The sequence below is a fragment of the Priapulus caudatus genome, unplaced genomic scaffold, assembly GCF_000485595.1.
Source record: "Priapulus caudatus unplaced genomic scaffold, Priapulus_caudatus-5.0.1 Scaffold699, whole genome shotgun sequence".
Taxonomy (NCBI): domain Eukaryota; kingdom Metazoa; phylum Priapulida; class Priapulimorpha; order Priapulimorphida; family Priapulidae; genus Priapulus; species Priapulus caudatus.
Window position 1 is genome coordinate 12449 of NW_014577760.1, and position 11626 is coordinate 24074.

The window sequence follows — 11626 nt, forward strand, 5'->3', positions numbered from 1 at the left end:
CACCATCACCACTAACACCACTATCATCACTATCACCACCATCACCATCACCGGCATCACTGCTGCTGCTGCTGCCATCACCGTCACCGCCACCATCATCATGTGTCTACGTGAACGTCGATGGTGAACCAATTACCCATAAAAAAATGCCCCACACGTCGCGAACAAACATGTGGAACCATCGAACACGCATCTATTCGAACATCCAGTGATCGATCAGCAAGTGCTCACCTTTTTTTTCTCGAGGTCCAATCCTGGAAATTCGAATGTTCTAGCATTCTGTAATTGAAAAAAAGAAGAAGAGTACTTTAAAGCAATTTCTACGATACACTAGTATTGACACGAATCGCGTGTATACTATAATAGCATTCAGCCGCCGCTGTCACTGCGTAAGACTATATTTATATACGTACGTCATCTGAGGGTCGGAAACCAATTATAAGGGTAATTTTCTCAATAAGAGCACAAGTTGGTGAATTGATTTTTAAAGAAAAAAAACATGCAAGCAACACCTCTACATTTTTATCACAGGTAGACTAGGCACTTAGGAGTACAACCAGGAATTGAGCATCGCTTAATTCGTCCACTTTTTTTAATGGTGAGGGAATTTAATCTCCGGGTGTCTCTAGGCCCTTTGAACTCCGTAACGATTTCCAAAGAAAGGATTTTCCATAATGATCCATACATTAAAAAACAATTTAAAACTGACCAGACACTTGACTATTATAGTATCCAGGTTGGTTTTTTGGAGGAAATCATTTCCATTTATTTGGTAGATTTATTTTTAGAATTCGACAAAATGATGAACATTACGGAGTTGAAATGTTGTTACGGAGTTGAAATTTTTGTTACGGAGTTGACATTTCTGGAAAAACCCCTGAAGCTTGCTCTCTTAGCAGGGTCTGCCTTGATGCGATCTCTAAAGCGCCGTTGCCTTTCACTATTAGTCAAAGGCATTTTGAGATGCCTAAAATTGAAACAAAATCCATCCAAGAATGCCGTAATGTACACAGTCTCAATGAGGTGGAGGGGGGGGGAGGGAGAGCTATTAGAAAGTTATTAATGGGCTACAACTTCAACACAAACTTCAACTCTGTAACAGAATCATTAAAATTCCATTGCACTAAAATAATAATCTGTTACAAATATTTATGTGTAATCCTATCTAAAGTATTAATAAACAAGACCTAAAGAGCAGAGGGCCTGACATCATAATTGTAAACAACTGTTGAAATATTTAGTAGAGTCACACACAAAGTTTCTCAAAATTTAAATATATGTATGGCATTTGTTCTCTTGTTTTAAATGTTTGCCACGCTTGCCACGACTCTCGCGTCTCGTGTTACAGTGTGAGAATTTTTCTTGTTGTGCAGAATAAATTCATGACCGTGTCGTTTTTCATCAAATATTATTTATATGTGGTTAGCCATCATAATATGCATAAATTACTGTGATGCACAATAAATGTGTATGAATTTGAATTTTGTGATCGATTCTCATCCAATCAGCAGCCTTGTGATGAAGTTCCTGTTATCGTAAGTTGTCTAATAGCTGCGATGTGTTTCTGTCAACGCTCCTCTCGTAACATTAACATTAGTCCTAAGTGTTATCTTGGCATTAACATTAGCATTAACTTTACGATGTTTCTGACAACGGGCCCCAGGGTTTTATACAGTGTTAGTGTTGCCGGGATAGCTAGAAAATCGCATAATCTAGAAGAAGCCAGAAAACATATCAGAAATTTTCACAGGGGTGTTGGAAAGGTAACATAGAAAAGTAAACATATATATAAATATAAATATATATATATATATATAACCAAGAGTAGAGGAAGATTACCATACTCAACAACTACTATCTTAATCTACTCTTAAGTTATCACATTTTCCATAAGCAACCAGAGGTCGCATTTTCAATGGAGTTTGAACCCGGACCCAGATGAAGAAGGGAACGGAGACTCAACATTCCACTAGAGGGATGAATTACCAGTGATAAACACCGCACGTATGCCAAAACTGTGCAAAATAAGCACGTACGCAGAGATATCTCATTCGTCTCCCTGCCTCTAGTCATCTGCCAATGCCCGTCTCTCCTCTCTGTCTTAATCATTAACGCATCTACCTATTCCCACGGAGCCGCCCAAATGTTGCAGAAAAACAACTATCGGACAAAGTCGGGTCTACGCACGCATGTTTTCACGCGCAGCGATAATTAGATAGTAACGACTCTCACCCCGGGCGCAATGATCACCAACTCCGTTTCCGTGGTTACCCGCTTTTATCGATTGCTAGTTTTTCGTCGTCAGCTGTAGCGAAGAGGAGGAAGCAGAGGAAGCGGAGGAAGAGGAGGAGCGCAGACGCGATGCCGCGGCGACATCACGTGCGCAGCTTCACGAAGCTCTTACAGCGCAGCGATTACAAACGTGATCTCCGCACCGGCCATACGTGCGCCGACACGTGCACCTACCTACACACGTGCACGCACCTACATACGTGCACCTACCTACACACGTGCACTCACACCCACACACGCGCACCTACCTACACACGTGCACTCACACCTATACACGTGCACCTACCTACACACGTGCACCTACCTACACACGTGCACCTACCTACACACGTGCACTCACACCCACACACGCGCACCTACCTACACACGTGCACTCACACCCACACACGTGCACCTACCTACACACGTGCACCTACCTACACACGCGCACCTACCTACACACGTGCACCTACCTACACACGTGCACTCACACCCACACACGTGCACCTACCTACACACGTGCACCTACCTACACACGTGCACTCACACCCACACATGCGCACCTACCTACACACTTGCACTCACACCCACACACGTGCACCTACCTACACACGCGCACCTACCTACACACGTGCACCTACCTACACACGTGCACTCACACCCACACACGCGCACCTACCTACACACGTGCACATCCACCCACACACGTGCACCTACCCACACACGTGCACCTACCTACACACGCGCACCTACCTACACACGAGCACTCACACCTACACACGTGCACGCAGGTGAATGCATGCACTAACTCTATCACTCACGTCCACACACGTGCACACATGCATACACGCACTCGTGTGCATAGACACGATCATTCACGCATACACATGCATGCACGCACGCACGCACGCATACGACAGCGAAAGCAAGCAAATGACTTGGTGCATTAATTCATTGCCAGTTGATGCTCCAGTCAGTACAACAACACTTGACATATTCATATATGCAATCCCTTCACGTATATGAGCTCAGCACGTAGACAAGAAAGACTACGCCAGAAGCTAAGCAGTGTGTCGCCTAACAGCGTTAAAATTATATACGCACTGCATTAGTTCATATATTACATATATTACACACCTCAATCTACAACTGCACACTTAAATGGGCTCTTCACACTTTTCCGTGCTTTGCGCAGCATGTATATATTATATACGTGCAACAAATTTAGCAAGATGCCTGCATGCTAGAGAGAGCAAGGAAGATGCAGTAAGTAGACTGGCATTCATATTTGATGACATAAGCCGTGAATAACAGAGAACTTGAAAACGAAATTCCCCATCTTGCTGAAATACTGCCGATATGAACTGAGGGGAGCATATATACAAATGCATTCCGAGTTGACAGTGTAAGTAAGTTTTTAGTGAACAACACAATGAACTGATTATCTTAAATTTTACAAACAGAAAGACATATTATATATATGAGGACACAGACAGACAGACAGACACGTGCACAGACAGACAGTCAAGCTGTCAGACAGGCAGACAGGCAGTCAGACAGGCAGGAGTGGGTTACTGTACACGGCAGACGTGTAGCCGTGGATGTACGCAGCAGCCTACGCTACTCTCATCCCACACAGTCTGGCAGTCTCCTACAGAACAAATGCATTTGCCATTGTTGGTCACAACCTGCTGCTGCGGCTCGGATCAATTCCGCAAGCAGTGAGTCCATCCAGAGGCGAGGCGGAGAGCGCCACTGTACCTTCACGCACGCCATCCATTCGCCATTAAAGTCGATTTAAACTACAGCACAGCTTTTCCACGATTTCACCGAACAACGGCTCAGCACAAAAAAACGATGAGAGAAGCGCAACGAGACAAAGGGAGGGAGGAGGAAGAAGGGAGGCGGCAGAGTAAAACATAGAGGCATGTTGCAGATCTGTTAATGCTGGGAAGAAGCCAGAGTGGAGAATGACGAAAACGTGAGAAACTGGAAGGAAGGCGCAAATAGAATCTCGTTGTCACGACTCATTCCTTCATTTCAGATATTCACATTACTGGTATAATTTACAGTTACCATAAACAGAAGTAAACTTCTGCACTAGCTCAGCATATCCAAGAAAGACTACGCCAAAAGCCAAGCAGTTTGTCGTCTCACGGCGTAAACTTCTGCATCAGCAAAACAAACTAACGAGATCAAGTGAAGCCAACTTCTACGGGAAGAGGCAGGACGGAAGGACCAACACAGAAGTGTTAATGACCAGCAATCGGAGATCACGGCTGAGGGAGATGGCGTACAGAATGCGGTGCGGTGGAACAAGGACCACGCTTCACGCGCTGACAGCCTGCCAGCTATAAACATGCATAGCAGCGATTTGTTTACATCCGGCGTTTCTCCGTGGCAACCGATCGTAGTTTACAACGCAGGGGGCGCTTACGCCGCCTCGTCTGGTGATGGGACGACTCCATCGTAAACACGATGCCTCAAAATAACCGCTCGTGCGTGCAGGAGAATCTCACGTGTGCGAGCGGGCTGATAGAGGCACAGAGAATGCTGCTCAAGCAACTGCAGATGTTACACGACGAAACGATGCAATGTCAGGCATTCGGGTTAGCTGGTGTACGTGTGTGTGGGTGCGTGTGCGTGCATGTGTGTGTGTGCATCAAAAGACAAACAAGTACACGAATGTCCACTCTGTGATGGACGCAGAGTATTTTGCTGATGGTTTTGAGATTTTTTTTGCAAGGAAACAAGAACTGTGCTTAAGTCACAAATTTACGAGGTAAACATCTGGAGATTTTAGTACGTTTTCCTAAATTCAAAGCTGGTTTCGCTTAGACACTGCATATGTAATTCACATCCTGTGTTTAATTTGAAAGTGTATTTATTGTACTTAGTTCCAAACCATTTGTCCTAGTTAGGTTTAGGTTATTAAGAACGATGGGTTATAAAAATCATGTATGATGATGACGGTATATATACGTGGACCCTCACTAAGGAAGGATGAAGCCAAAGCAAGTATACGTGCAAGAAGAAAATGCAATTCTTTTCTGTATCCCAGTAACAAATGTTCAGTGAAACGTTAGATGCTAACAACAAAGCTACATTGTCCCACCTCAAACTAGCAGGAGAAGCATTGCTACTGTTTATTGTATGCATCACTGTGGTTAATTATTTGTGTACAATATGGTGGTATCATTATGTAACTAAGGCTGATAGGGTCTATGTCCCCCAGAGTACTGCCGGGACGTACCCTGGTACTAAATACTACTATCTAATATGCCGGACCGTACCTCGCCTACTCCACTAACGAATCTAGGGAGTCGCCTATGCCTACTCCCTAACCCTAACCCTAACTCTAACACTAACCTTAACCCTATAACCCTAACCATATCAGCTAGATAGTTACCAGGGTACGTCCCGGTATACCGGACCGTACCCAGGGTACGATCCGGCAGTACCCAGGGGGATATAGACCCTATCAGTATCAGCGTAACTAAGTGTGCCTCCATAACTTGAATGGACAGAATACATGGGAGAAAGTCATTATGTTGTTCGATGATAGGTATTTTTGTCAATATTACTTTAAATAAAGGCTAAATTAACGGTTTAAAAGTAATTCCATACATCATAGCTTATAAAAATCCACTCCTCGCGATTGAATTATAGGTGTGATGCAGCAGCAGAGAAAATCAAGGACAACTTACAAAATTAAAAAGTTAAATATTTGTTCAATCGCTCGTCGTTACACGGACACATTTGCAGACTGCAAAACATGGCGCTAATGCTATCTTCTGCAGACACTTCAAGTTCTTGCTGCATAGCTCACAGATGTCTATATCTGTTAATAAGATTAATCACTAAGAGTTTTAATTATATAACCTCTGACAGTGGCGCCCGCAGATAAAAGCACTGGAAGCCCAGCGCTTCCAGTAAATTTTGGGTTAAACAATTTTGTTCAGGACTACATTTTGTTCCTAAATCTCTCTCGCAAGACTCACCAGATTGCATCTCCAGACGTCTACCATTCAAAAAATTTCAGGGGGGCATGCCCCCAGACCCCCCTAGCATCCAGCGCGCCTACGGAACTTGCTTTTTATTAGCACTGAGGATTTTATCCTTCTGTGCTTCTACTTTCTTAAGACCTGTGGGCGCCAGTGACCTCTAGGCTCTAGCTGATGCTATATATCTCCCAACGCACTCATTTTTCACGATGACAACGTTCATTTTGCGTTTAGCTACATGCAAACCCTATACCTGTAGCTGTACTTTTCGATGGTCGTTAGGGAAATCGCAAGTCAGGAAATTGAAAAGAAGCCATAGCATGGCATGGGCATGGCGACTTCGTAATGCTTATTTCGTAGAATGTGCCGATGTGTGGATGTGCCAGATATTTATATTACTTGTACGTAGTAGTTGTAGTTGCACATCTACTGCGTTCGATCTGTACGTACGTGACGACACACGCGCGTGCCTGTCTGTATTTATGATGCAGGGCTGGGGTTCAGCCGGCTGTGATTCACTTTTTCGTTTTGTGACAATTAACGCATCATACTTACTTTACTGTTGAAATCTTTCAGTATTTTGTTCACTTCATCTTCTGTGCCACTCTCTAATAGAGCTAGCGTTGATTCGTCCATCTCTGAACGTCTAATAGTGGCATAAAAAGTTAATCCAGTTCGGTTCTCACATTCACAAACACAGATCCACAGAATCACACAACGACGTCTGCGAAGAAAATCTCGTGTTTTCACGAAAATCACGTTCAGCTGATCCCGTCCGCTAGGCTCGCTAGTTGACGATATAGAGTCATAGACGGTCAACCTGTCCCTTCACTGCGCTAAATAAAACACGTTATTACCAAAACCAAAGGGTATATTACCAGTCTAAGCCACACTACGCTGTGTTTGGTTAAATTGGTTTGTGGGGGACAAGTGAGCAGCGATATGGCATCCTTCATAAGTTCTGTGAAATCTTTTCGCCCAGTGTTATTAAAATTGTTTTCGTTAAAGTTTGGTAATTACACGTTTTTCTTACTTAACCTACAGCCAATTAATTGGCCCAAGGATATAAGAGCTGCTTTTGTAAAGCGCTGCTAAGCGCACGTTGCAAATATGACGGGGTTAGCAATGTCAATGTCAATGAATCCATTCCAATTTCCATCATCCATACCATGGGTGATGGAGCATGAACCAATTTACAATTATGTTTACAATTAATGTTAAAAATAAAATTAAATACATTTACGCCCCAACCATTGTTTCTATGTGTTCTTTGCATTGATCATGATACTATTACTTATTAGTATTATTAGTATTATTATTACTACTCCTACAGCCTAGGCCAGGGGAAACAGGGGGGAGGGGAGGGGGAAAGGGAAAGGGAGGGGAAACTAGGGGGGTCCGGGGGGCGTGCTTTTTTACCGTACCACTAATTAATGCGTAAAGTCACCACCACAACATAGACGGTATTTGGGGTTCTTGTGTATATATAAGATAGCCGAGTCGGTTGTGTATGGTCTGCAGTGCATGCGTGGTACGGTAAAAATACACGCGCCGGGTGTCCTGGTCGAATGGGAATTTTTGGCGATCGATTCCCGCGCTGTCAAACTTTTATTGTGGTGGAATTTAATCGGGGCGGAAATAATTTAAACGGGGCGCAACGATTGAAACAGGGGGGAGTTTTCCCAAACGGGGCACGCGCGCCCCGTTTGCGCAACGTAGAGAGAACCCTGTCCTACTCGGGCTACTGCTAGTGCTGTAGTCCAGCATAACAATGCATCAACAGCCAAATTAACACTGTCCTGACACTTGAAGTGTCACTTTCTTCTGTGCTGTGCAGCTTGTTACAGGAATCCACACACCAATGTTCCATTATGTGGTATCTAGTTGAGTTACTATTTCAAAAGCAAATCGTATTTTCTCGTACTCTGTCAGTATCGCTCCATCTGCGTCAGTATCATCCGAAAGCTCAAGTTGGATGAGTTACGCGTAGTAAATCGTAGGTATTATAAGGCTAGTAAATGACGAATTTCCCTTGTTTATTGTTGTCACACTCCTCCCTATTATACACTCCTGATAATATATAGGATCCTATATAGGATAATATAGGATATAGGATCCTATATTATCTTACTCCTGGTATTATTATTACTACTCCTACTCAGGCTACTGCCAGTGCTGTAGTCCAGCATAACAACGCGTCAACAGCCGCGTCAACAGCGTCTGTCCTTACACTTGAAGTGTCACTTTCTTCTGTGCTGTGCAGCTTGTTACAGGAATCCACACACAAATGTTCCATTATGTGGTATCTAGTTGAGTTACTATTTCAAAAGCAAATCGTATTTTCTCGTACTCTGTCAGTATCGCTCCATCTGCGTCAGTATCATCCGATCATGAATATTGCTTTCGACATCGATTTCGCTTTTCGCATGCAAATTAAACTTGTAACTTTTACAAGCTTTATCAATTTCAGAGTAAAATTGTCTTCGCTACCCCGAACCTGAAAAATTTGTGGCAAACGCCACTGTGTCCCCGAAATAGTTTGAAAACTGAATTTAGCACCTGATCTAATGCATAATACAGTTAACGCTTTGTCATGCTTTAGGAAATGTCCACCACACAAGGACGATATCGGCATTGGTGCAGCTGTCAGAAACGCACGAGATGTTACGGAAAACCTGCCGTGACTTTGCACAGAACGAACTGAAGCCGATAGCTGCTCAAATCGACAGGGACCACCAGTACCCGAAAGAACAGGTATGCAGATCATGATGTTTACCGGTCACATACGATATAGACAGTCCCTGGTTGATGTGCCTGGTAGTGCCCCTTGAGTTACGCAAACTTACTCGCATAATGACGTCTGGGGCACAGTGCATAGTGCGCGTGCCAATTTGAACATTGGATCGGACTGCCAGACGTACGTTTGATCCGACAAATGCACGTAAACGTTGACTCACGTAAATGGTCTCGGAACATAAAGCTCATGTAAACCATAGGGGGTGACTATTGGGTGCATGTCCAAATCGAAACTCAACGGGTTGATTAGATTTACATTAAACCATCAACTAGATGGTAAACGGTAGCGGGCGTTTAGCTTGTAGACTCATAGATAAGCTAGCCTCTATTTACGTTTTTTCGTAGGTGCGTAAGATGGGAGAGCTCGGACTGTTGGCGATCGACGTTCCGGAGGAAGATGGCGGTACGGGACTCGACTACCTCGCATATGCCATCGCCATGGAGGAGATCAGTCGTGGATGCGCATCTGCCGGTGTTATAATGAGTGTGATGAATGTAAGTAAAAGACCGGCGCTAATGACGGCAATCTAAACAGCTAACGAATCTTAATCAGATTAGCAGTCTAGGCAAAGCCGATTGTAAATTGTAAATGAATTAATCTTCTGTATGAGGCAATGATTCTACCTGCAAATTATCTCGTCCATTTGATAAATTTTTTAATTTGTTTCACATATTTTGCAGTCACTTTACCTGGGACCGATCAAGAAGCATGCAAATCCAGCACAAAAGGAACAGTTTCTGAGGCCGTTCGTTGGCGGAGAGAGGGTCGGATGTTTTGCGCTGAGTGAACCAGGTAAAGGCAGACATGGCTGATGTTCTCGTATCTCACACGAGTGCATTGACAGATCTTAAACTTAAGAGTCTACACAGGCATAATTGTTTATGAAGGAGGGAATATACAATGTCAAACAGATTATAATATAGCCTTCCTTTTTCTACTTTTACATTCTGTATGTAATACATGCAAGTTCTCTCTGGCAGGAAACGGCAGCGATGCTGGTGCAGCGTCCACCATGGCTAAGGACAACCCTGACCACTGGCTTCTGAATGGCTCAAAGGCTTGGATCACGAATGGATACGAGGCGGAGGGAGTTGTTCTCTTCGCAACAACCGACAAAGCTCTCAAACACAAGGTATCTGCAATATGTATTCGAATTGGGAGGCTCCACTGATTCAGATTTCGTGTCTTCGACGAAGAAGGTTTATGCCATGATAACAATGATTGACTCGTTTTCACTTATGGTAGTCTCGTCAGGTTCTTCTAACTTTTGCTTTGCGTTGAAGTACAGTGTTAAGCTAAATTTCTCCCACAGACTTATGCTGCCTAAACTCGCAAAATCAAACGGTTGATAAAAATTATATTTCTTCTCTATACGCACACGAGATGCGACCACTATCCCTCACCATCCTGACTACATGTTCTGCGGTCGGACGAAAGTGTGAGAATATTGGAATTTTTTTCCGCAAATTTCAGGGTATAAGTGCGTTTCTGGTTCCGAAACCCATGGCAGGTCTCTCAGTGGGGAAGAAGGAAGACAAATTGGGCATCAGGGCTAGCTCGACCACCACTCTGACGTTCGAGGATTGCAAGCTGCCGAAAGAGAACATCCTCGGTGAACGCGGAATGGGCTTCAAAATTGCAATGGTGCGTTTTTTCATGAGAATGCGATGGGAACGAGCGAGAGCGAAGTTATGCCCGATACGTGTCCGGCTTATTTAGGTGTTGCTCAATATTTGTATACATTACAGGGTTGCGGGTGCTAATGCTACCAGTGTTGCATGTTCCAGTTTATATCGTTTTTATACATTTACATGTCTCACACGCAAGGGAATGTCTTTATTGTCTCTATTGGTTTCACAACAACATGGTTCATGTTGAAATTTAATGAGCTTTGTGTATAAATTCTTTACTCTTGTTCCGTGATAGGAAACGTTAGATGCTGGCAGAATCGGCATTGCGTCGCAAGCATTGGGCATTGCACAGGTAAGTACTATATATAGTTTACGCTACTAAACATTTCTTCCGATAATTTACGTTATAGTTGTTGTATATGTCAAACATTTTAATGAGGATGCATATTGTAATTTGCTGTGATAGTTCCCTTTCCTAATATCTCTGCAGGCTTCCCTCGATTGTGCTGTTGACTATGCAGGAACAAGACAGGCCTTTGGAGCTCCGATAGCCAAGCTGCAAGCTATTCAGGTTTTCATATCCTCTAACCTCTAATCAACTAATGCATTAGTGTGTAACCAGTATAGATTAATCGTGGAAATTCTATAATAATCAGGATTAGAATTAATTGCATTGAATTTAGCTGAGATGTTATTAGTTGGTAATGTGATTCTGTATTTATTATTTGGGAGTCTGCTGCCTGTATATTTATAACAGATTTTGTTTTTCGACAGATGACATTAGCGAACATGGCTGTGGCGCTAGAATCGGCAAGACTGCTCACTTGGCGTGCAGCTTCTCTGAAGGATGCTGGGAAGAAATTTACGAAGGAGGCGGCCATGGCTAAGCTGGCTGCATCCAAAGCAGCAACCTTGTGTTCCCA

General features: G+C 43.5%; 1 protein-coding gene across 1 annotated transcript in view; it reads left to right on the forward strand.

Moving 5' to 3' along the window:
- The first annotated feature begins 7217 nt into the window (after nucleotides 1-7217).
- Nucleotides 7218-11626, forward strand: part of LOC106812905 (short-chain specific acyl-CoA dehydrogenase, mitochondrial-like) — an 8898-nt gene continuing 4489 nt past the window's right edge. The window contains exons 1-9 of the mRNA XM_014816912.1: nucleotides 7218-7287; nucleotides 8878-9029; nucleotides 9417-9566; nucleotides 9753-9864; nucleotides 10053-10204; nucleotides 10546-10716; nucleotides 10999-11055; nucleotides 11194-11274; nucleotides 11478-11619. Of these exons, the coding sequence (XP_014672398.1) occupies nucleotides 7218-7287; nucleotides 8878-9029; nucleotides 9417-9566; nucleotides 9753-9864; nucleotides 10053-10204; nucleotides 10546-10716; nucleotides 10999-11055; nucleotides 11194-11274; nucleotides 11478-11619 (1087 nt within the window). The remainder of the gene's footprint in view (nucleotides 7288-8877; nucleotides 9030-9416; nucleotides 9567-9752; nucleotides 9865-10052; nucleotides 10205-10545; nucleotides 10717-10998; nucleotides 11056-11193; nucleotides 11275-11477; nucleotides 11620-11626) is intronic.